Genomic DNA, 20,678 nt, shown 5'->3' on the forward strand with positions numbered 1-20,678 from the left:
CAGAGATGGGCCAATGGTTAAGAATCCTGCCTGCTTTTCCAGAGATCTCAGATTCAATGCCCAGCACCCACATGGTAGCTCACAACTGTCTGTAATTCTAGTTCCAGGGAAACTGACATCCTTTTCTGACCTCTATGGACACCAGGCATGCATACAATACACAGACATACATGCAGGCAAAACACCCATACAGGTAACACAATACAAAGGTATATTCTGGAAGAATTTTTGATTAAAAAAAATAAGCAATATGTGTCCATCAAGCTGTGAAAGTGCTAGAAGCTGGGCCTTATAGAAGCAGTGTGGTTTAAGTCTTCTGATGACCGTTAATGATGACTTTCATGTGAAAATACCAAAGAGATCTATGTTCAGAAGAAGAATATGACCCACTTAAAAGGCTGCACAAGAAAATTAGAATTAATGGGAAAATTTATCAGAGGCTAAAATTCCTTGAAAATTAGAGAGATTGTTCTTCAATAAATAAACAAACCCCCACAGAATGTCTGGCGCACAAACTGTGCACCATTGTTTTAAAGTCTTGGCAGGGCTGTCGAAGACGCTTGTCCTTTACAGAGGCCTGTTCTACTCAGATGTCATTAAAAGAACCTTTCTTGCCAGAGCCCTTCCTGATGGAGTTCATTACACGAGAGCTACACATGGAGAGCTGGGGGGACATTTGACACCGGCTCCAGCAAGGACCCAGCATGACTGGGTGACCTCAACTTAGTGGGTTCTCCCTCAAACTCAGCTTCTCCTTCTGGGCGATTGGAAGGTTGAAGCCGTGGAGTTGTTTGGGATGTTTGTTTGCTCATTCAATGATGGAGCTCATGGAACTCCCTTGGGAGAGGCCGGCCTCTGATGTCCCACCGAAGGATTAAATGACGGACACAACAGTTCCATTTGAGGCATTTAATGGTATTCTCGTTTGTTGAAGAACAATCTTCCTAATTGTCAGGAAATTATATTCCCTTAGGAAGTTGGCCCTAGAACCAGTTCTGCCCCTGGGAGTGCTATGATGAGCAATCCAAGACAAAGGCTTCCGCCCCTCTGCTGTTAGACCCTGATGGTGGAAACACGGTTCCACATCCCAAGTTAGTATATGAGATCTACCACAGCCCCACATACAAACACAGTGATTCTCCCTCCTCCGGAGCTAGCTATCAGCTGTCAATAGCTCCTCAGTAAGGGACAGGGCCTAGAGCAAACCTCACCTGTGCTGGAATTTGGTTTGGATTGATCCTGTGCAGGTAACCACAGCTTGTGAGACACCATTAGTGCCGTAACCGTGCCAAGTCTGGAAGCTTGTTTCACAGCACCGACCCTTACACATACAATGCCAAGGGCTTAGTGGGTGTGGTGGTTTGAATACAAGCAGCCCCCCATAGGGTCATGTATTTGAATGTTGGGTTCCCTGTTGGTGGAACTGTTTGGGAAGGATTGGGAGTCGTGGCTTTGTTGGAGGAGGTGTTGGGCTATGAGGTTGGGCTGTGAGGTTTCAAAAGCCAATGCCATCCCAACTGGTGATCTCTCCCTCCCCTTCCTTGTGATTGCGGATTAGATGTGAGCTCTCAGGAATGCTCTAGTGCCACTCCGGCCTGCTGCCATGCTCCCAGCCATGGACTCTAACCTTCTTGGGCTGTTAGCCCTAATTAAATGTCTTCTTTTATAAGCTGCTGAAGAGAAAGAGAGGGGAGGGAGAGAGAAAGAGAGAGAGAAAAAGAGAGAGAGAGAGAGAGAGAGAGAGAAGGGGGGAGGAAATGCAGTTGGGTAGGACAGTTGAAATGAGAAATCAGAGGTATAAATGATCATGTTTAATTGTTTAAATGTATGAAAAAAATCTTAAAAATTAATTTAAAAAATTAGTATGTAGCTACCTTGGTCAAGTTCTGAGTAGAGCTGATAAGAATTCAAGAGACTGGTGGGCTCACAATGGAGACTTTTGTTATTCACACGACATCAAGAAGGACCTCCTGGCACCATGGCAGACTAGACTAAAGGACATGGTGACAGTGGAGAGGAGTGGGCTGTGTAGACATGAGAGGCTCTCCTCAGTTCTTATCCAACCTCCTGAACTCTCTGCTTCATGATTTCCTCATCTCTGAAAGTGTCTCTCTCATCAGTTCCTGTAAAGTTTCAGAAAGGCTTGTTTGACAGTACCCGGCCCCCTGCTAGCAAATTGTATTTTCGTTTCATTTCTAAGAATAACTTAGGGAGCAGCAACCTACTGTTTTGGTTATAGAGTTTTAGCTCTAGAGAAAGAATGAAAACAACTTTGAGGTTTCTTTTAAAAAATTTTGAGTTCACATTCTACCCTGGAAGGTGCCTGGCTTTTCTTAATCACCGAACCACGCTGGAATCATTTGACTATGAAAACCCAGGAATGACCTTACTTTGTGATTAAGTGGCAGAGGCCCGTGTTGTGGAGGCCTGGCATAAATTCAGCTGTCCCTGGCCTGATTCCTTGGCATTTATACGTGAGAGAAAGAGACTAGTCTTGTGAACTATGACACTGACAAGAGGTGGCAGTCCTCTAGCCTGTGGCGCTGTGCCCACCTATGTGGTCTCTCTACTTAATATCCCACAGAAACTGGTCACTCTGAGGTGACTGACCACCTGTGAGCATGTGTGCATGTCCTCTTGATAAAGCTAGGTTAGTGCTGTCTTATAATTCAAGGTCTGAGGACTCCTTTCATGTTACAAAAGCAAACGGGGACAGAAATAACCCATCAATTGTTTAAGACCAGAGGGGCCAACAATAATAAATCATTGCCACAATGGCTTGAGGTCAAGGTCTTCATTCATTGGAGACCATTCAAGAATTTAAAACTCTTCTCTAAGTTAATTTTTCACATCTTGTTTGGATCCCTGGAGCTCTCGCTTCCAAAGCGAGGCCATCAGATTTCTTGTTGAGCATGTTTTTCTTGTTGGCATGCCAGACACACTAAAGTGGGGGCTTCTTTCCGGAGATGGATAATGACTGTTCCTTCCCCAAAAATCTATATTCCAAAGACTTGCAGCCTGTCGAGTGTTTGAAAAGTCCTCTTCTCTTGCACGCTGTATCAGCTGTGTTAATTGCTGCAGACAACATGGCATATGCCAGTTAATTTAAGTCTAGTTTATTGGAAAGATGTGAGCTGGTTTAGATGAGGCTTCAAAGGGGCTCAGAGGAGGTGACCAACTTCAACAGGAAACAAGGGAGGCAAGGTTTAGCTCAAAGAAGTGGCTTCTGTAGCCACCTCAGACAGTCACAGGACCATATTGTCCTTGTGACACCCTCAGAACTGTAGTTGGGCCATTATCACAAAGGTAAGGCCACTTGAACATCCTCAGATGACAGGATTCTTAATCAGGTGCCCACAGCTTTAGAGACCGTGAGGGGTGCCTGCCCCGCTCTGCTGATATGCCTTTTCCATCAGTCTCGGGGTCTTTGAACCAAACAGTCACGAGTAACAACTGTTCCTTGCACAAACTCTCGGAAGCTTCTCTGCCTCTCCCACTGGAGTGACTCTATTTTCCCCAGAGCTTATATGACTCATCTTGGTTATCACTTTCAACCCCATTGTCATCATCCTTGGCCCATTCACTCCCCTGCTCTCCCTGCCATTGCCACAACCCAACACCTCCCCCTTCGTCTCCTTTCCCTGTCTTTGACTCTGTTTCACTTCCAGCGCCAAATCTGCCAGTCTCCTGCTCTTTAGGTCTCTGAGCTCATTTCCTCTCCACCTGCTCAGTCCTCTCTAGCCTCCTCCTCTTCCTTGACCACAGCAGCTCTGTGCCCACCTCAGGGAGCCTCCCTGGTAAGCCCCCCTACATTCTGCATGTCCTGCTCCCTAGGGAGAGGTCACCCCCTCACTGAGGCTTCCCTGACTACTGTATTCAAAATTGCAGCCCTCGCCTCCAGACCAGGTACTTCCAACCTTCCCGTGTTTCCCTAGCTGGTTATGTATATTATATTTGCTTCGCGTGTGCATTTTCTATCTCCTTGACATTACATGCGACAGGCTCTTAATTTCTTTTCCTGTTGTTGGGATAAAATTCTCTATCCAAAGAAGCTTAAGGGAGAAGGAATATATTTTGGCTTACACTTCCAGGACACAGTTGATCATGGCAGGAAGTCACAGCAGTGAGCATTTACCTTATACTTCCAGGTTACAGTTGGTCATGGCGGGAAGTCATAGCAGGGGGCATTTAAGAGCAATGGCTCATTGCATCTGCGTTAAGAAGCAGAGATGAACACTGGACTCAGCTCTCTGTTTCAGAGTCTGCAGTCCATGCTGTTTCAGCCCGAGATGAAGAAGTATCTTCTCACATCCATTAACACCCTACACAGGCATGCCTAGAGGCCACCTCCCAGGCAATTTTAGATTCTGTCCCATTGACAGTCAACACTAAACATCACATCTATGATCACAAAAAGACAGGGTCTGTTCAAAAGAGTTGAATGGATGAATGTCACATAAAGATTTTAAATGTCTTCAAAATTTCCAAGTTTGATGTGTGAAGTTTTTTTTGTTTTTTTGTGAGCCATGTGACAGTCTAGTGTGTTCAAAGGTGTAGAAGCCCTTGTTCTAAGCAAAACAAAAACAAAAACAAACAACAAAACCCTGAGAGCCTTGGGTGCTGGTTCTCCAAGGCCATGTGCCTGGTGGATGGAGATCCTGAGAGCTGGGTCCCCATTTCCCAACAGCTCTACACTACCTTCTGATGCCTCCTGTTGTATTACTGTAAGTGTAAGGATACTAATCGCTGTTTGTTTCTCTTTGCAGTGTTGATGAGAAAACCCCATACCTAGCTTTGGGGGCTGTGAAGAATATCTCTCTAAACATCTCCATCTCCAACCTTGGGGACGATGCCTATGATGCCAATGTATCCTTCAATGTTTCCCGGGAACTCTTCTTCATCAACATGTGGCAGAAGGTGAGGAGAGCTCCTCTGAGAGGAAGCCGTTTTCCATATCACACACCCACTGACTTGCTTTGTAGCATGGGTTGAGCAATGATTCTACAAAGGCCATTCCCTTATAAGGAACTTGGAATTACTAGAAATCTGCTTCTATCCCGGACTAAGAAGGTTGCTGCTATAGCCCGTGTCAGCCATGAACACATGCCTTAGAGAGTATCTTACCTTATGTTGTGTTCTGTCCCTTCTCTCTGTGGACTGACCTTCTCTGAGCCGCTACAGCTGTTATTTCCATCACATATATGTTCTATAAAATTTGAGTTTTGTGTCAGTAGTTGTGAAAAATAAGTATGGGTGGATTCCTGCTTGTCATAATTATGATCACTAACAATACATTCCATGCTCTCTGTTACATGGGCATCTGTGTCAGCTGATACTTTGTCATATTTATGTATTTATCCCTGCCACATTCGGGGGAATTGAGGAAATTCGAAGATTTCCAGGAATTGAGTGAGCTTTTGTAGAGTCAATTCATTTATTCAAATGAGTTACAGTTTATAGAGCATGATTCCAAAGGAAAGAGGGAACTGTTGCTTTCTCTGTCTCCCCAGTGTCCCTGGGTGTACCCACTACTGTGAGGGAGGTGGAACAGGCCTGGGCAGGATAGACCCCATTCTACCTAGTTGTTCTGGTGACTGATGCTCGGACGTATGCAGCTTTCCCGCGTTGGCAGCGTTGGGCTCAGTGAGCTGGTGTTCACTGGGAACCCGAATCACTTTATGACGAGAACCTTTACCCTGGCCCTCAGCTTATAGCACCCTGAGGGACACATTTGTTCAGGCATTGATACTGCCCATTGAAGTTGTCAAAGACAGTGTTGATGAGTTAGTCACCCATGAGTTCTAGACAAGGGCTGTGGTCACTGGAGGACAGTATACCTGAGAAGGCCACGGGAATGATCATAGCTGGTCACGCTGACACAGAGCGAATCAGGTTGACCCTTTACCATGAGTCCCAGTAACCTGTAAGACCTTTGGCCTAGAGAATCTTAGATTTCATTCTGGCTGAAGGCTGACAAGATATCATGGCTCCCGGGGATGTTGGAAGCATTGCTGTGAGAATAGGGTAGGGTGTAGAGACACCAGGCCGCTCTTTGGATCAACCAGAAGAGCAGATGGCCAAGGTGACAGAAGCAAAGACGCCCCTCCCATGACAGTTATTCCTCAAGGTTCAACTGGGATATAAATGGTCTGGCTCAGCTCTAACTGCCCCGAGAGGCAGAAGCAGGGAGTGATGGGTGAACAGGGAGCCCACCCATTCTGCCACATGGACAATGCGTGGACTTTCCCAGGCCCCGTATGACTCTCTCTCTCTATCTCTCTCTCTCTCTCTCTCTCTCTCTCTATATATATATATATATATATATATATTAAAATTTTTATTTATTTTTATTTTATGTGCGTTGGTGTTTTGTCTCCATGTATGTCTGTATGAGTGTCAAGTCTCCTGGAACTGGAGTTACAGACAGCTGTAAGCTGCCTTGAGGTTGCTGGGAATTGAACTCAGGTCCTCTGGAAGAGCATCCAGTGCTCTTAACCACTGAGCCATCTCTCTAGCAACCACCCCCCCCGCCCCGTATGACTCTTATACAAAGATTCTAAAACACAGAACCAAGAGAAGCCTAATTTAAGATGAAATAAAATTTAAAAGATTGTTAGCAGAGGAAAAAAAGTAAGTTATCCAGAACATTCTCTTTTGCTTAGGTAGTAACCTCATGGGGCCTTATGTGAGATCCAGGAGCTGAGTCAGGGCTGTAGAAATTGCTCAGTGGCTAAGAGCACCTGTGGCCAGAGGACCTATGTTCAACTCCCAGCACCCACATGGCAACTCACACTGTCCGTAACTCCAAGATCTGACACCTTCACACAGACATATATGTAGGCAAAACACTGATACACATAAAATAAAAATAAAATTTTAAAAATGGAACTGAGACAAAGAAAGGACAAAGTTGCTGAGTAGTGACAACGTGGGCTTGGGCTTCCCAGATCTCTGAGAACCTGAGACCCTCAGCTCCAGTCCTCTCACTCTAGAAAAAGGAGGAGCAGCAGAAAGTTAGGAAGTGAGAGGGGACAGGTGTCACCTTGAAAGGCACACTCCCCCCATGGCCTCCCTCAAGCCCCATCTTCAAATTAAATAGTCACCAGCCAGGTACCAGTCTTTCAGCACCCAAATATAGGGAGGACATTTCATCTTCTACCACGTGGTAGTCTGAGTGAAAAATGTTTGCCATAAGCCTCAGATATTTGACACTTGGTCCCCGGTGGGTGGTGGTCTTTGGGGAGGTCAGGAAACCTTTAAGAGGTACAGCCTTGCTGAACAAAGTATGTCACCGGGGGTGAGATTTGAAGGTTTATATCCACATCCTGTTTTCCATTCATTATGTGATCAGCCAGCTTCCTGCTCCTGCTTCCTGTTGCCAAACTTTCCCCACCACGATGGACTCTCTCCCTCTGGAACCATAACTCAAAACTAACCCTTTCTTCCTTCAGTCGCTTGCAGCCATGACTTTATCACAGCAACAGAAGAGTGACTGACACAGACCTTGGCACTCAAGGCTTTCACGCTGTGAGAGGCCGTCTTGCTTTGTGCCTCCCAGATTCCAACCTGGAGGCAAGGAGCTGAGGACACTGAGTCTATCCTAAAGATGAGCGAGAGGAAAGGAAAAGTAGGCTGTTAAGCCAGCTACTGTGGCATGAGAGGGGCTTAGTCTTCCCGCTCTGGATATAGTATAGACATAACAGACCCTTGGGAAGCAAAGGCAGAAACAAGTTCATACTCTCCAAGGCAGTGGATCTCAACCTGTGGTCATGACCTCTTGGGGTCCAGTGACCCTTTCACAGGGGTCACCTAAGACCATTGGAAAACACAGATATTTACATTGTGATTCATAACAGTAGCAAAATTACAGTTATGAAGTAGCAGTGAAAATAGTTTTATGGTTGGGGTCAGCACGACACGAGGAACTGCATTAAAGGGTGGCAGCATTAGGGAGGGTGAGAGTCATTGGTCTAAGGATTGGGGTGCAGACCTCCTGGGAGGCCGTTCCCCAGCACATCAGAGCTACCACGTGTGTGGCAGCGTGACCTCCGTGACCTCCGTGGTCCTGGAAACAGTGCCCTCAGGCGCAGAGGGCAGTGCTGGCAGTAGGAAGTCGCTGAAGCACCCTGACAGAGGTAGGGCTCCTTGCTGCCTGCCAGCCAGCACCTCACTCCCTAGGCTCCTGGAAGGTGTGAGGTAGAATTCTGCTTAAAGAACACTTCACAGTTCCAGGATCTGGGCAGGACAGGTGTGGCATAGGTGGAGGTGTCCAGGTGTGGAAAAGGGTAGATTTATGGGAGATGGAGGGGGTTCCCATGTCACCCACGGGTCAGCCACTTCAGTAGCCCAGTGACCGAGGTGGGAGTGTTAACCAGTGCTGCCAGATTTTAGTTTTCAATAATAAACCAGAACTTCATCTTTATGTTACTTTGGCAGCTAATTAAAATGTTTTCTGAGTGTCATACAAGCCAAACAAAACATGTCGCCCGATCGTATCCAGCCTGTAGGTCACTGTTAGACTTCTGGTCTATCTATTCCTCGTATGCCTCATCCCCTAGCCTGCTGTCTGTCATGTGACTCTGCATTACTGTCAGACCTTTTCCATATCCTTGGTTTATCTTATCCTCACCTTGGCAGCAGACTAACTAGCCAAATGTGCCAGCATTTGGAGTGTGTGTGTGTAGGGGATGGGAGGAAATGGAAAAGTCAACCTAAATGTACAATCCGTGTCATTTTAAAAGCCAATGCCTTTCAGGATTGACAGCAGAAGCTAAGCTAGAGTTTGCATTTACAGTGTCAAGTGTGAACTGGGGGGAAGTGAGCACTGGTGAGTAGCAAGCAGATGCAGACCGGAGTTCCAGCTGCCTCTCTGATGAGCAGTGTGACCCTGGGCCCAGGGTAGCAATTTCTTGCACTACAATGTTGGTGTGTGCTAAGGATTGCATGGGGCCTATACCAAGCCTGTGTATAATGTGTCCCTACCATGGTGGACACCTGACTCCCACCATACGCAAGAACATACCAAACAGATCCATCATTTACTCGGGGTTCTGTTGGTCCCCACCTTATGCCAGTTCGGCTTGCGGTTTCTCTGACTTGGTGATGGTGCAAAAGCCATACACTTTTAGGAGAAGCTGTGCTTCTGGGTTTGAACCTGGATTATTTTACTGGGCTGGCGATATGTGACGCAATACTCTTCATGGTGCTAGGCAACCTCAGGACATGGGACAGGAAGCGCCGTAAGGCCAGAGAAGTGGGAAGACGGGGTTCAGCGATGGCAATGCTGTAAGACAGAGGCATGAGGAGGAAAGGATGGCTGTGGGTTCGCATGGGAAACCCAGACGTCACCATCACACTTTATGCAATGTGCCGAGCACCGCCAAGCTGCCTAGAGCTGTATTTCACACTCCATTGTCACCAGTCACTGAGTTTGGCTGTGGAGTTAGTAGGGGCTCCATCTTCTAGTCACCTTGAGAGACTGAGCTGAGGGTATGGCCCCTGGGTTCTTCTACTCCTCCCAGGACAAAGCCTAGTGAGGGGCATGGTAGTGTATGGAGAAAGCTCATTTTCACTGTTTCTGAGAGGTGGATGGTTTGAATTTCCAGTCAGGCTGAGCTTTGCAGTCTTTGTTAACTACCAGGTCAGCTTACTTTTTTTTTTTTTTTTTTTTTTTTTTATGACAAGTGACATCAGGACTGGTGAGTTTGTTTTGATTGTAAAGCGAGTCTTCCCAGTAATATCTACCTCTCCCACAGAATGGGTGTTCTGTTTCTCTCAGGAATCTCTCTTCTTACTTTCAAGGCAAGCAACTCAAGACGGCGCCAGATGATAAAACCTATCAGCTTTCTAATCTGAACTGAGGGAGGATTTGGAAACTTAATGTGTTTGCATAGCTCTGTATTGGAGGAGGTACCTGGCCCTTCCATGGGCGGAGGGTTCAGTGTGGGGACCTGGGTGTCTGTGCATATGAACAAAGAGAGATGTGTCAGTGGAGCTGAGGAGACGGGCATTGCCAGGGCAGGAGTGCCCCCATCCTTGTGTATGCAAGCAAAGCACAGGCGGCTCCCTTCACTCTCTGCTGCTCCCCTGGCCACAGAATCTGCTGATTGCCCATTGTGCGCTGCTGTCTCCGGTGTCTCTTATCAAGTTAATAGTAGCCCCAGTAAAATGCAGCCCTCAGATGTTTATTGTCATCTTGGCCCGGCCATTAAGATGATGAATGAACTCACTGCTAAACCTTGTGAGAGAGCCCTTCAGGGGGAAATCAATACTTAGAAAATACTAAGTCTTTTCCGCCCCCTTCCTGTCTTTCATCCTGTGCCCCGAGACCCCTGGTGACTTTACCTTGAGCTTCCAAGCAGCGGTCCTCACCTGGCCCTGGTCCAGGTACCCCTCTTATCCTGCATTCTCCCTGGTGCTCACTTCCTGTTTGGGCTGCTTCTGAAGGTCCTGTCTTTATCTGTAATGGGCTGAGAGAAGGTGGAGGAGCAGGTACCCAGAGGCCAGGACTGTGATCCTAACCAGCACATCACCTGTCAGCCCTGCCTGCATGCGGGCACCACAGAGAGAGCCTAGACTGAAGGTCCTTGAGATGCTGGCCCTTCTGGTGGCCGTGGGCACCAGGAAGTGATGGAGAACCCCAGATGTCCATTTCCAGCCACAGTGAGGCCTATGTTCCACGGCAGAGCTCAGCTTTCACTGGCATGAAAACCTCCGTTTGTGTATTCATGGTGTTTGGATGGAAGGCTCCAGTCTGAGAAATATCAGTAAAGCTGTAACTTTGACAAGAATCAATTAAGAATGTTTCCCCCACACACACCATGCATGGGCAGATCTGTGGGAGAAATTTAAGAAGTGCACGTTAAAACTCCTGGACCCCACCTTCAGCTAGATGTGGGGCACTGTCTACCCATTTCTTCTAAATGGGAAAAGAGGGGTCCTGAATTTTAAATCTCTTTCCATCAGACAATAAACTGTCTTAAAAAAAAAAGTCATGAAAACAAACTGCTAAGATAAAAGGCAATTTAAAAAATAAACAAACCATTAAAAACAAGGTCTGGGAGATGACTCCATGGATAAAGTGCTTGCCCAGCAAGCCTGATGACCTGGTTTGGATCTCCAGAGCTCAGATAGTGGTGGAAGGAGAGAACACACTCGGCAAAATTGTCTCCTGACATACATACATATCATGTACACATCGTACACACACTGTAATGAGGAGGAGGCTGGGGAGATGACTCAGTGGGTAAGAGAGGTTGCTGTTCTTGCAGAGAACAAAAGTTCAGTTCCCAGCACCCACATCACCTGTAACTCCAGCTCCAATGGGTCTGACACCCTCTTCTGGCCTCCAAGTGCATCTACACTCATGCTTACACACACACACACACACACACACACACACACACACACACACACAGTGAAAATAATATTTTTTAAGTCAGGAAAAAGTTGAACTCCTCTGCAGCTGATGGTGAGAATGAGGACTCTCATGCTGGTGTTTCTTGAGGAGTGTCTGTTCCCTGGGGAGACGTTCAGGGTGAAGCAGGGTAGGGCAGGGCAATCTCAGGCAAAGGCCCTCCAACCACAGCCCTCAGCTTGATCTTGTGGGGAAGCCATGACTCAGTTATACTCTATCTTAACCAGGAAGTTGCACTTTTGACTTACAAACAACAGATGCTGGTTTAGAGCCACTTAGAAGCCATAAAAGGCCCAGTCCTTTCCCTGCTAGGAAGAGACATGTACAGGGGGGGTAGGGAATCCAGACACTGCTGGGTGCCATTGTAGACAACAGGGAGCCCATGTAAGCTCACTGATAGGAGTGTAAAGTGGCTTGCCCAACCCCTGTGGAAATCAGAATGGAGGTTCTTCAGCAAAGAGACACAGATCCAGTAGGGCAACTGTATTACTCAGGTCTACTATTCCCAGGTGTTCACCCAATGGGACTCCGAGTCAACACATCTCAGAGAAACGGTGCATCAGTGTTTGCTGCAGCACTGATCACAATAGCCAAGTTACTGAGCCAGCCTAGCTTCCAGCAAGAGAGAAATGGATAGAGAAAATGTATTTTTTATACACAGTGGAATGCTTTTCAGCCATAAGAATGAAGTCATGTTATTAGTAGGAAAATGGATGCAACTGGAAACAATACTATTAAGCAAATTAATCCAATCTCAGAAAAAACCATTTCCCTCTCATTTGTGGTTCCCGTATTTTATAGTCACGTAGAGCTATGTATGCATATGTTAAATGAAAGTGGAAGTGAGACTGTGCAAGAGAACAAAGGTGGTAAGCAGGGAGAAGGCAGGAAAACAGAGGGGAAGGAGACTGTATTCATATAAGAAATCTACATTTAAAATAACATTTTTTGAAAAGGGGACCTTGTGGCAGCTTACCATGCAGGAAGGAAGCCGTGATAAGAGCCCTTTGATAACGGGCACAAAGCTAAGTAAGTTGACGATATGCTGGAAAAATACAAGAAATTGAAACTGGGAGAGATGTTTAGGGCCCCAGATGAAACTCCCAGGACTGACTTAACGTGGACAAGGCAGGGCTAGGGGTGTGGATCAATGGTGGAGCACATGCTGAGCATACTAAGACAGTATGCTCGAAATACTTCAGACGAAGTGCTTTGGTGTGTTTAAAATATGTAAAATGTACCTGGGCTTACAGACACACACCATCATTCCTATTTAAATGTTTTCCAATTTAGATCCAGGGTCAGTACAGTCCTATTGCTGGTTTCTGATTACTTCCTGGAGCTGATTCTCCAACCATTTTCCCAAGCGAGCTAGAGTTGCCTTTTCAGCCAGAGGTTGGAAGGTAGGCTGCTGGAAGGAGGGTTCGTTATTCAAGAGGCCAGGGAAATAAATCCAACATGCTTACCTTTGATCCCTTCCCTCTGGCGGCCAGGTTTTGACCCCACCCCACCTCCCCCACCCCTGTGCCCTGCATAACACCTGCCCCACTGTGGTTTGCTTTTCTGTGTGTGCGAACGCATGCATGTATACATTTTCCCGCTTGTATGGCTGCACATGTGTGTGCAGATATGGAAGCCAGAGGTTCTCAGCCATCTTTCTCCACCTGATTCATTGAGTTGGGGGTGTCTCAATTGAACCAGATGAGCCGCCATGCCTATCTTGCATTTATGTGCGTTCTCAGGATCAAACCCAGGGCCTCATGCTTCCTAGGCAATTGCTTTATCCACCTAGGCATCTCCCAGGGCTGCTTTTTTAAATTTTGTTTATTTATTTACTTTAGTACCTTCGACTCTTTCAAAGCCTGAATGGCCCTCAGGTTGCTGGAGCTTATTTAGCCATGGTTACAAACAGCCACAAGTACCAGGATGGGACAGCAACCTCAGCTACTGGTGCAGAGGCATCTAAGGTCAGCAGACAACCCAGGTCACCTCTGAGGTGTGATGTCCCTCAGGGCTTCACCTCCTCTCTCCCCCACTTTAGTATCCCTCATTTACTGTCTTTCCTGGAGACACATTTTCAGACAGGTTTTTTTTTTTTTTTTTTTTTTTTTTTTTTTTTTTTTTTTTTTTTTGAGACAGGGTTTCTCTGTATAGCTTTGCAGACCAGGCTGGCCTTGAACTCACAGAGATCCACCTGCCTCTCCCAAGTGATGGAATTAAAGGCGTGTACCACCACTGTCCAGCTTCATACAGTTTTTTGTTGTTGTCGTTGTTTTTGTTTTTTTAACCTGACTCCTCATCTCAGAGTCAGAATGTTTTGGGGTTTCTGTGTATGACTTCAATTTTTTCCCCCTCAAATGATGCTATTTTGTGTATTTTACCTTCCTGATGTAACCTGCTAGAAGTCTGTAAGTTTACTTTGTTAATATTTGGTCTGTGAGGTTTGATTAGGACCCAGTCTTGTCCAGTTAAATCTGAAGTTTTTGATGAATTATTGCTTTCTTTTTCATGGACTTTTGTATTTAAAATGTCAATGTGTTCATATAACTTTTCTTTTGACCTTTTAAGGAAATGAATTCTATTTTTAAAGTTTCAACCTCTTTAAAGAATGAAATATGCAGTTGCTTTCATTTCTAATATTTTGCTTAGTGTATTTGTCTTTGCAGTCATGAGCAGGATGCTTCTCTTAGCTTGCTCTCCTGTGTGGTCTTTGTCAGGTTTTGATGTTGGACTTTTGCTAGAATTTTCTAAAATAAACAGAAAGCCTGAATTCTTCTTGGAAATCTGAAGACTTGTAACTGGTATAGCTACAGCAGTGGGCAGTGGGAAGGACAGCCCTTGCCGGGTGCTCATTTTTACCTCACACACTATGCTCGGCACCTAACAACTCAATGTCCCCTTGTGAGCTCTGTTTTCCTGAGGAGGAAACCAAGGCTTAGAGAGGCACAGTTGCTAAAACTGGGCATTGGGATTCAGGCAAGGACAGACTGACTTTAGAGGTCTCTATTGCATCTTTTTTTTTTTTTTTTACCTAAAGAGCCTAATTTGCATGTCTGATGGTCTCTGGCCGCCCACCTGGCTTGTAGCTGTTCGCTCTGGAAAGCCAGGTGCTTGGTGAATGGCATCTTTCACATTACCTCATTGCCTGTTTCTCTTATGTAGGGGGTAGCAGCGGGAAGCATTGATGAATTTTCCCGGGCAGCTGTGTTTTGTCTAAACAAGGCTCTCTTTAGCACCCCAAGGGTGCTGGCACAGAGACATAACCCCTACCAGGCTCCCACTAAGAGGAAGCTTTCCCATGGTGCCCATGTGTCCCCATGCTGGATTCTGGGAGCTGGCGGGGCTTCTCTGCCTTTTGAATTTCTCCTGTGGAATTAATTTGTCCCCAGGTGAACCCATCTAAAGGAATAGTCCACTTAAGAGCTGTGCCCCTGAATGGGCCGGGAAGGTGGAAAAAACACAATCTGTCTGTCCATTTCCCCTTCAGCTGGAAAAAGTGGTAAGAGGTAGAGTCATGCACCCTTGATGTCTCAAATGGCCAACAGTCTCAGTCTATCTGTGACTCACTGTCGATTTCCCAACTCAGGTCCAAATATTGTTGGGAAAATAAGAGCAGCAGGAGAAGCCCCTGGCTTTATACCCGAGTCACTTGGAAGAGGCCAGTGGCATGGCACAGATATGGGCACCTGATGCAACAGATCACATGACAGCCAGAAGTCTATTACTGATATATAATTGAATCGGGGGGGGGGGGGAGCTCTGCCGGGTGATTGATCGACAGGAGTTTTCATTGGAGAACAGCTCATGGTTTTTGTTTTTCCCAAAGAGTCAAAAGCAGTTTCAACTAAGAGAAGACTGAGTGGATAAAATAGTGCCTTGTTGGCATGGCCCAGGGACAGGCATCGGGTGTCCTGAGTGTCTGCAGAAATTACTCTGCCTGCTTCAAGCACTGAGCTTGAACCAGGGTTGTCAGGTACTGCCCGGGTTGATCTGAGCGGCCTCGGCATCCTGCCTCCTCGTTATTCAGGAGTAAACTGTACGTTTGAGTGTTTAAGGTGTGAGATTTATAAACAGGATAGACATGGGCCTGCAGCTTGCCTCCTCACAAATGCACTGGGGCGGGACGTGGGTCTGAAAAGATGCTCTGGGGGTTGTGACTGTTAAACCAACCAGGCTCAGGGGTCAGGAAAGATGCCCTGGTGCATCCTGGGAGATGTTCAGGACAAGGGGAGGTGCTGGGATTAGGGGGGATGTGGGCTGTAGGAGGGTGGAGTAGCTTAAGAAAAAGAGAGGAAGGAGACGCGAGACCTGGCTGACAGTTTGGCAGGGGCCAGGCAGCATAGGTCCTGGGAGATCACAAGGAGATGTCCACACATAAACGGAAGAAGATGTCAGGTGTTGTGTGTGTGTGTGTGTGTGTGTGTGTGTGTGTGTGTGTGTGTGTGTGTCAACTTCTGTTTTGCCTGAATGTTAGAGCTTATGATATACTCACAAAATGCCATCAAAATGTCCTAGGACACATTTATTATTGAATCCTAGGCCAAGTTTTAGCTGAAAAGGGGAGGGCAAAAACTAAAACAAAACAACGTCTTTTACATTGAGACCCCAGTAGATGTCATCAAAAAACAAACATTCACTGCTGATTTAATTCCAGCTTTAAATCTAACCTTTGTCATAGCAGAACATGTGTTCAGTACAAGGCTGGGAAAACCTAAAGTGTCACTGCTCACAGAGGCTACAACCCCTCGTAAAGGAAGCCAGGTGTGTCAAAGTTCAAGTCCTCCTTTGAGGAACCCAAATGGAGATTTGGAACAGCCCCTGTCTGAACACGTGGCTCAATGCAGGAGAAACCGAGCTCTCTCGGAGCCCTGTTTCCCTGCTCAGGGCTTCAGGGTTTGTCCACAGTGTCCTGTACCTGCTCTTTGAATCAGCATTCTGGTCAGATAGTTCAGGGATACAATATTAGTTTTGCCTTTTGGGAACAAAGCTTTTCAGTTAGCTGAGAGTATGTAGCATCAGTTTTATGTCCAGTGTGTGCTGTGGACTAAGATGCATGTTGAGCCTTTTGAAAGACACAGCGTCCTCAGATTACCTAGACTGCTCTGGTCCAGCTCATGTGAGCTCTCGTTTACCTCTGAACCCTCTCATCTGTTCATCTGGAAGAAAGGAACGTTCTATTCGGGACAGAGCCATGTGGTATCATCCCCTTCCTTGTGAGGACCTCAGGGAAAGGCAACAGGAAGCAGAAAGGTCAGGAGAGAGTAGTAGTTTCCACGGGGGCGGAGGGGGGGCGTGGCACTCTCTACGTGTGGGTGTAGATAAGCATAGAAGAAGCCAGGCTTTTGCTGAGGAAGGGACGGGTCCCTCTTTCTCTTTTAACCTTTTTTATGTTATTTTATGTATATGAACGTTTTGCCTACATGTATGTCTGTGCCTCTGTGTATGTAGTACCCGTGGACATCAGAAGCAGGTGTTGGATCCCTGGAACTGGATTCACAGGTGGTTGTGAACCATCATGTGGATGCTGGGAACCAAATCCCGGTCCTCTGCAAGAGCAGCAAGTGCGTTAGCACCGAGCTGTCGTCTCCAGCCCCAGTTATGGGTTTCTTATGCTTTGGTTCTCTCCTTCCCCACGGCACACATCCTGAGTTACTCAGGGCAGCTGTTGGTGAAAATCTTCCCTCTTCCCTCCAAGCTAGCTGGGTGCCCCCTCCCCAGCCACACCTTCTGGAAATCTGTGTCTGTCTCAGTTGGACAACCATGGATCCTGGATTCAGCTTTCCCCCTGAGTGGTGTTTTTCAGACTATTACTTTTCCTAAGATGTATTGACCCGAAAGCAAATGGTTGCCTGCCATGTGCAAAGCCTGCGAGGAAGGTGTGGTGCAGGGGCTTTGAATAGCGGCCTGGGGCAGTGAGAAAAGAGATGACAGGCCGCCATGATCATGCCTTGGGGGCCACTGCTGGCAGTGAGAAAAGAGATGACAGGCCGCCATGATCGTGCCTTTGGGGTCACTGCTGGTACTCTTTAGAGAAGCATAAAATTAAACAGCAATGTTCACCCAAAGGACTGGAGACTAGAACATTCTTCGTTTATCAACTTCTTTCCTGGTTGGTTGAATGTGACCATCAGAGGAGTCACCGTCCCTAGAAATGTCTATTGAAGATAGCACAAAGCTGGCTGAGAGGGACTTAACTAAATTATGTCTGACTCTGCCCCAGCCTGGCCTCCCACAGCGTGGACTCCGCTCATTGTTGGCCGTCTTCAAAACAAAAGGTGGCAGCCAGCTCTTCCCCATCCATAACTGTTTGCTGAGATTTTCCACAAGCCCTAAGAGAGAGCACTCTCCAGAAGTCCTCCCTTATCTGTGATGCCAGCCACTTGCCATCCATTTCAATTCAGAAATACTAAATTAAAAATTGCAGAAAGAAGGCTGGAGAAATGGCTCAGTGGTTAAAAGTATTGGCTGCTCTTGCAGAGGTCCTGAGTTCAATTCCCAGCAACAACATGGTGACTCACAACCATTTGTAATGAGATCTGGTGCCCTCTTCTGGCCTGCAGTCATACTGCAGAGCAGTCATATATAGAATAGAAATAAATAAAAAGTTTAAAAAATTGCAGAAACAGTTCATGAGCTTTCAGTTGCACTCCACTCTGACTAACGCAATGAACTCATGCCTCCCCACTCTACCTTGTCTGGAATATGAACCATTTTTCTGTCCAGAGTATCCATGCTGCATATCCTACCCACCCCAGAACTCACGTAAGAGCTACCTAAGCTCTCAGATGAACTGCCTTTGATTTCAAAGCACGTATGTTCTATAAACTCATTCTGTACTTAATGTGTAGTGTGCTGCAAGGGAGACCCCAGGGCATAAAGCCCTGAAACACAGGTAAAATCCAACCCAAATCAGAAAAGTGGTTTCAGACATCCACTGGGAATCTTGAAACCCACTTGGGGATAAGAGGGACACTCCACGGATTAGGTAGAAAGCAGAGGTAAGAGTTTGTGCCTTGAGGGTGAGCAAGGTTTGAATCTAGACCTTACATCTTTCTTGTCATTTTGCATACATAAATTAGAAAAATTTTAGACAGGCCTGGTAGTGGTGCATGCCTGTAATCCCAGCACTGGGAAGTAGAAGCAGGAGAGGGAAGAATTCTAGGCTAGCCTTGGCTATGTACCACGTTCAAGACCAAGATCTTACCTCAAAAAAATATTCATGTAAATAAAAAAGTGTTAATGTGGAAATATCTCAGAACAGAACATTAGAGCTATACTCTTTAAGAAACTTGATGCTATGAACCAGATGTCAAAGAAGTGTATGTTATTTATTTTCATCACAGCTTCCTTCTGCTTACAAAATGAGTCAGACTAAAAACAGTCTCTTTGAGATCAGGTCTAACACAGCCCTGGCTGCCCCTGCTCACTACAATGCCAAACTGACCTTGAACTTCTGATCTTCCTGCTTCTGCTTCCCAAATACTGGGATTGCAGGTGTGCTGGTTAGTTTTATGTCAACTTCACATGAGCTAGAATCGTTTTGGAGGTGGGAAAACACCTCCAGATTGGCCTATAGGCAAGTCATCTGTAGGGCATTTTCTTATTGACTATTGATTGGTGTGGAGGGGCCTGTCTCACCATGAGCAATGGCCCTGGATGAAATAAGGTAACAGGCCGAGTAAGCCATGGGAAGCAAGCCAGTAAGCAGCCCTCCTCCATGGCTTCAGTTCCTGCCCCCAGGTTCCTGCCCTGCTTGAGGTCCTGCCCTGACTTCCTTGGATGATGACTGTGATATGATCAACCCTCTCTTCCCACATTATTTTTGGTCACGGTGTTTTATCACAGCAGCAGAAGCTCTGACTAAGACAGGCATGCACCATCATGTCTGGCTCATATTGCAAGTTTAAAAGGAGGGAGAAAAGAAACTTTTTAATACAGTCTGTGTATTTCAAATAAAGACAAATATATGTGCTTCAGTAATTCACAGATATTTACTTAAGGAGGAATGTCTTAAGGAGGCAAGCTCTCTTCTGTCCAAGCGGCCTGAGCACGACCTCTTGACTGCCTCTCCCTAGCTGAGCACACCCTCCCAAGCAAGGGAAAGTGCTTCTTTGAAGGCCTTTGTGAAGTGTCTTCTCCAGTTTGTTTTTATGACGTTTGTCGTCTACCTTTATGACTTTTTATTTGCAGTGCCCTCAAGTACCTTAGGGACAGTAAATACGGCTGATGGTCTGTCTTCTGAGGACGTGTGTTTTTCACATTCAGAAGTTCACTCCTCAGTTCCAGTCCCCAAGAGACATGGGGACAAGGTGGGAATGAGGTGGTGCCAGGGTTTCTCATGCATATCCCACCTCTCCCCAGGCCTGGAAGATGGGCTCAGTACTCACAGCCCTGTGAAATCCCTACCTCTTCCTGCAGACAGCAGATCTATTCCTTGATCCTTCCATGGATTAAGAAGAGTAGAGGGTGGTGGCTCACGCCTTTAGTTAGTCCCAGAACTCAGGAGGCAGAGGTAGGCAGAGCTCTGTGAGTTCGAGGCCAACTTGGTCTACAGAGTGAGTTCCAGGACAGCCAGTGCTGTTACACACAGAGTAGAAAGTGGTTGTTTGCAAGCCCAGGTGGCCTCTACCTTAGCAGGCAGCCCAGGCTGTGTTCAGGTTGAAATATCTTGAGTGTGGGTTCAAGGAGATGATGAGATGATTTGTTGGAGGCGAGGAGTCTATTACAAGGGTCATTCATGCCATGGGCAAACTGAGTGTGGTGGGGGCTCTGAGGAGAGGGAATCGGGACCCAAGAGCCTGCAATGAGATAGATGCTCAAGCAGGAGGCAGGGAAAAGGGCTGAAGATGTGGGGGGGCGGGGGGGGGCACCAATACTGCCTTTGATGTAAACGCTCTTCCTCAGGTGTGATCCTCTCCTGGGAGTCTCTTAGCTGGAGATTCACAATGTCTACATAGCTGTGGATATCTGGAAGGAGGGAGTGTTGCTGCCGGTACTGTGGCTGGAACAGCAGCTGGATTTTAAGCAGTAGAATCTTAACAGTTACCCTTTCCTGGGTGCTGGGTAGAACCCACAGGCTCCAGGATATTCTCAGAGACCCTGTACCTATTAGTGTAGCAAGCCACCATAATAATGACAGGCCTAATACAATAATTGTGTGTTATTGCTCCTCACTGTAGACATTAGCTGGACAGTTTTTCGGCTCTGGGCCAATTTTGGCTCCTTGACTGACCTTGCTCGGGGTTCATGGTTGCCTGCCAGA

The 20,678-nt window shown here is 46.6% G+C and overlaps 1 protein-coding gene across 1 annotated transcript in view; it reads left to right on the forward strand.

Moving 5' to 3' along the window:
- The window catches only part of Itga9 (integrin subunit alpha 9), a 295,174-nt gene that overhangs the window by 189,459 nt on the left and 85,037 nt on the right, over nucleotides 1-20,678 (forward strand). The window contains exon 18 of the mRNA XM_027415345.2: nucleotides 4,767-4,917. Coding sequence (XP_027271146.1) covers nucleotides 4,767-4,917 — 151 coding nt within the window. The remainder of the gene's footprint in view (nucleotides 1-4,766; nucleotides 4,918-20,678) is intronic.

The sequence above is a fragment of the Cricetulus griseus genome, chromosome 4, assembly GCF_003668045.3.
Source record: "Cricetulus griseus strain 17A/GY chromosome 4, alternate assembly CriGri-PICRH-1.0, whole genome shotgun sequence".
Taxonomy (NCBI): Eukaryota; Metazoa; Chordata; class Mammalia; order Rodentia; family Cricetidae; genus Cricetulus; species Cricetulus griseus.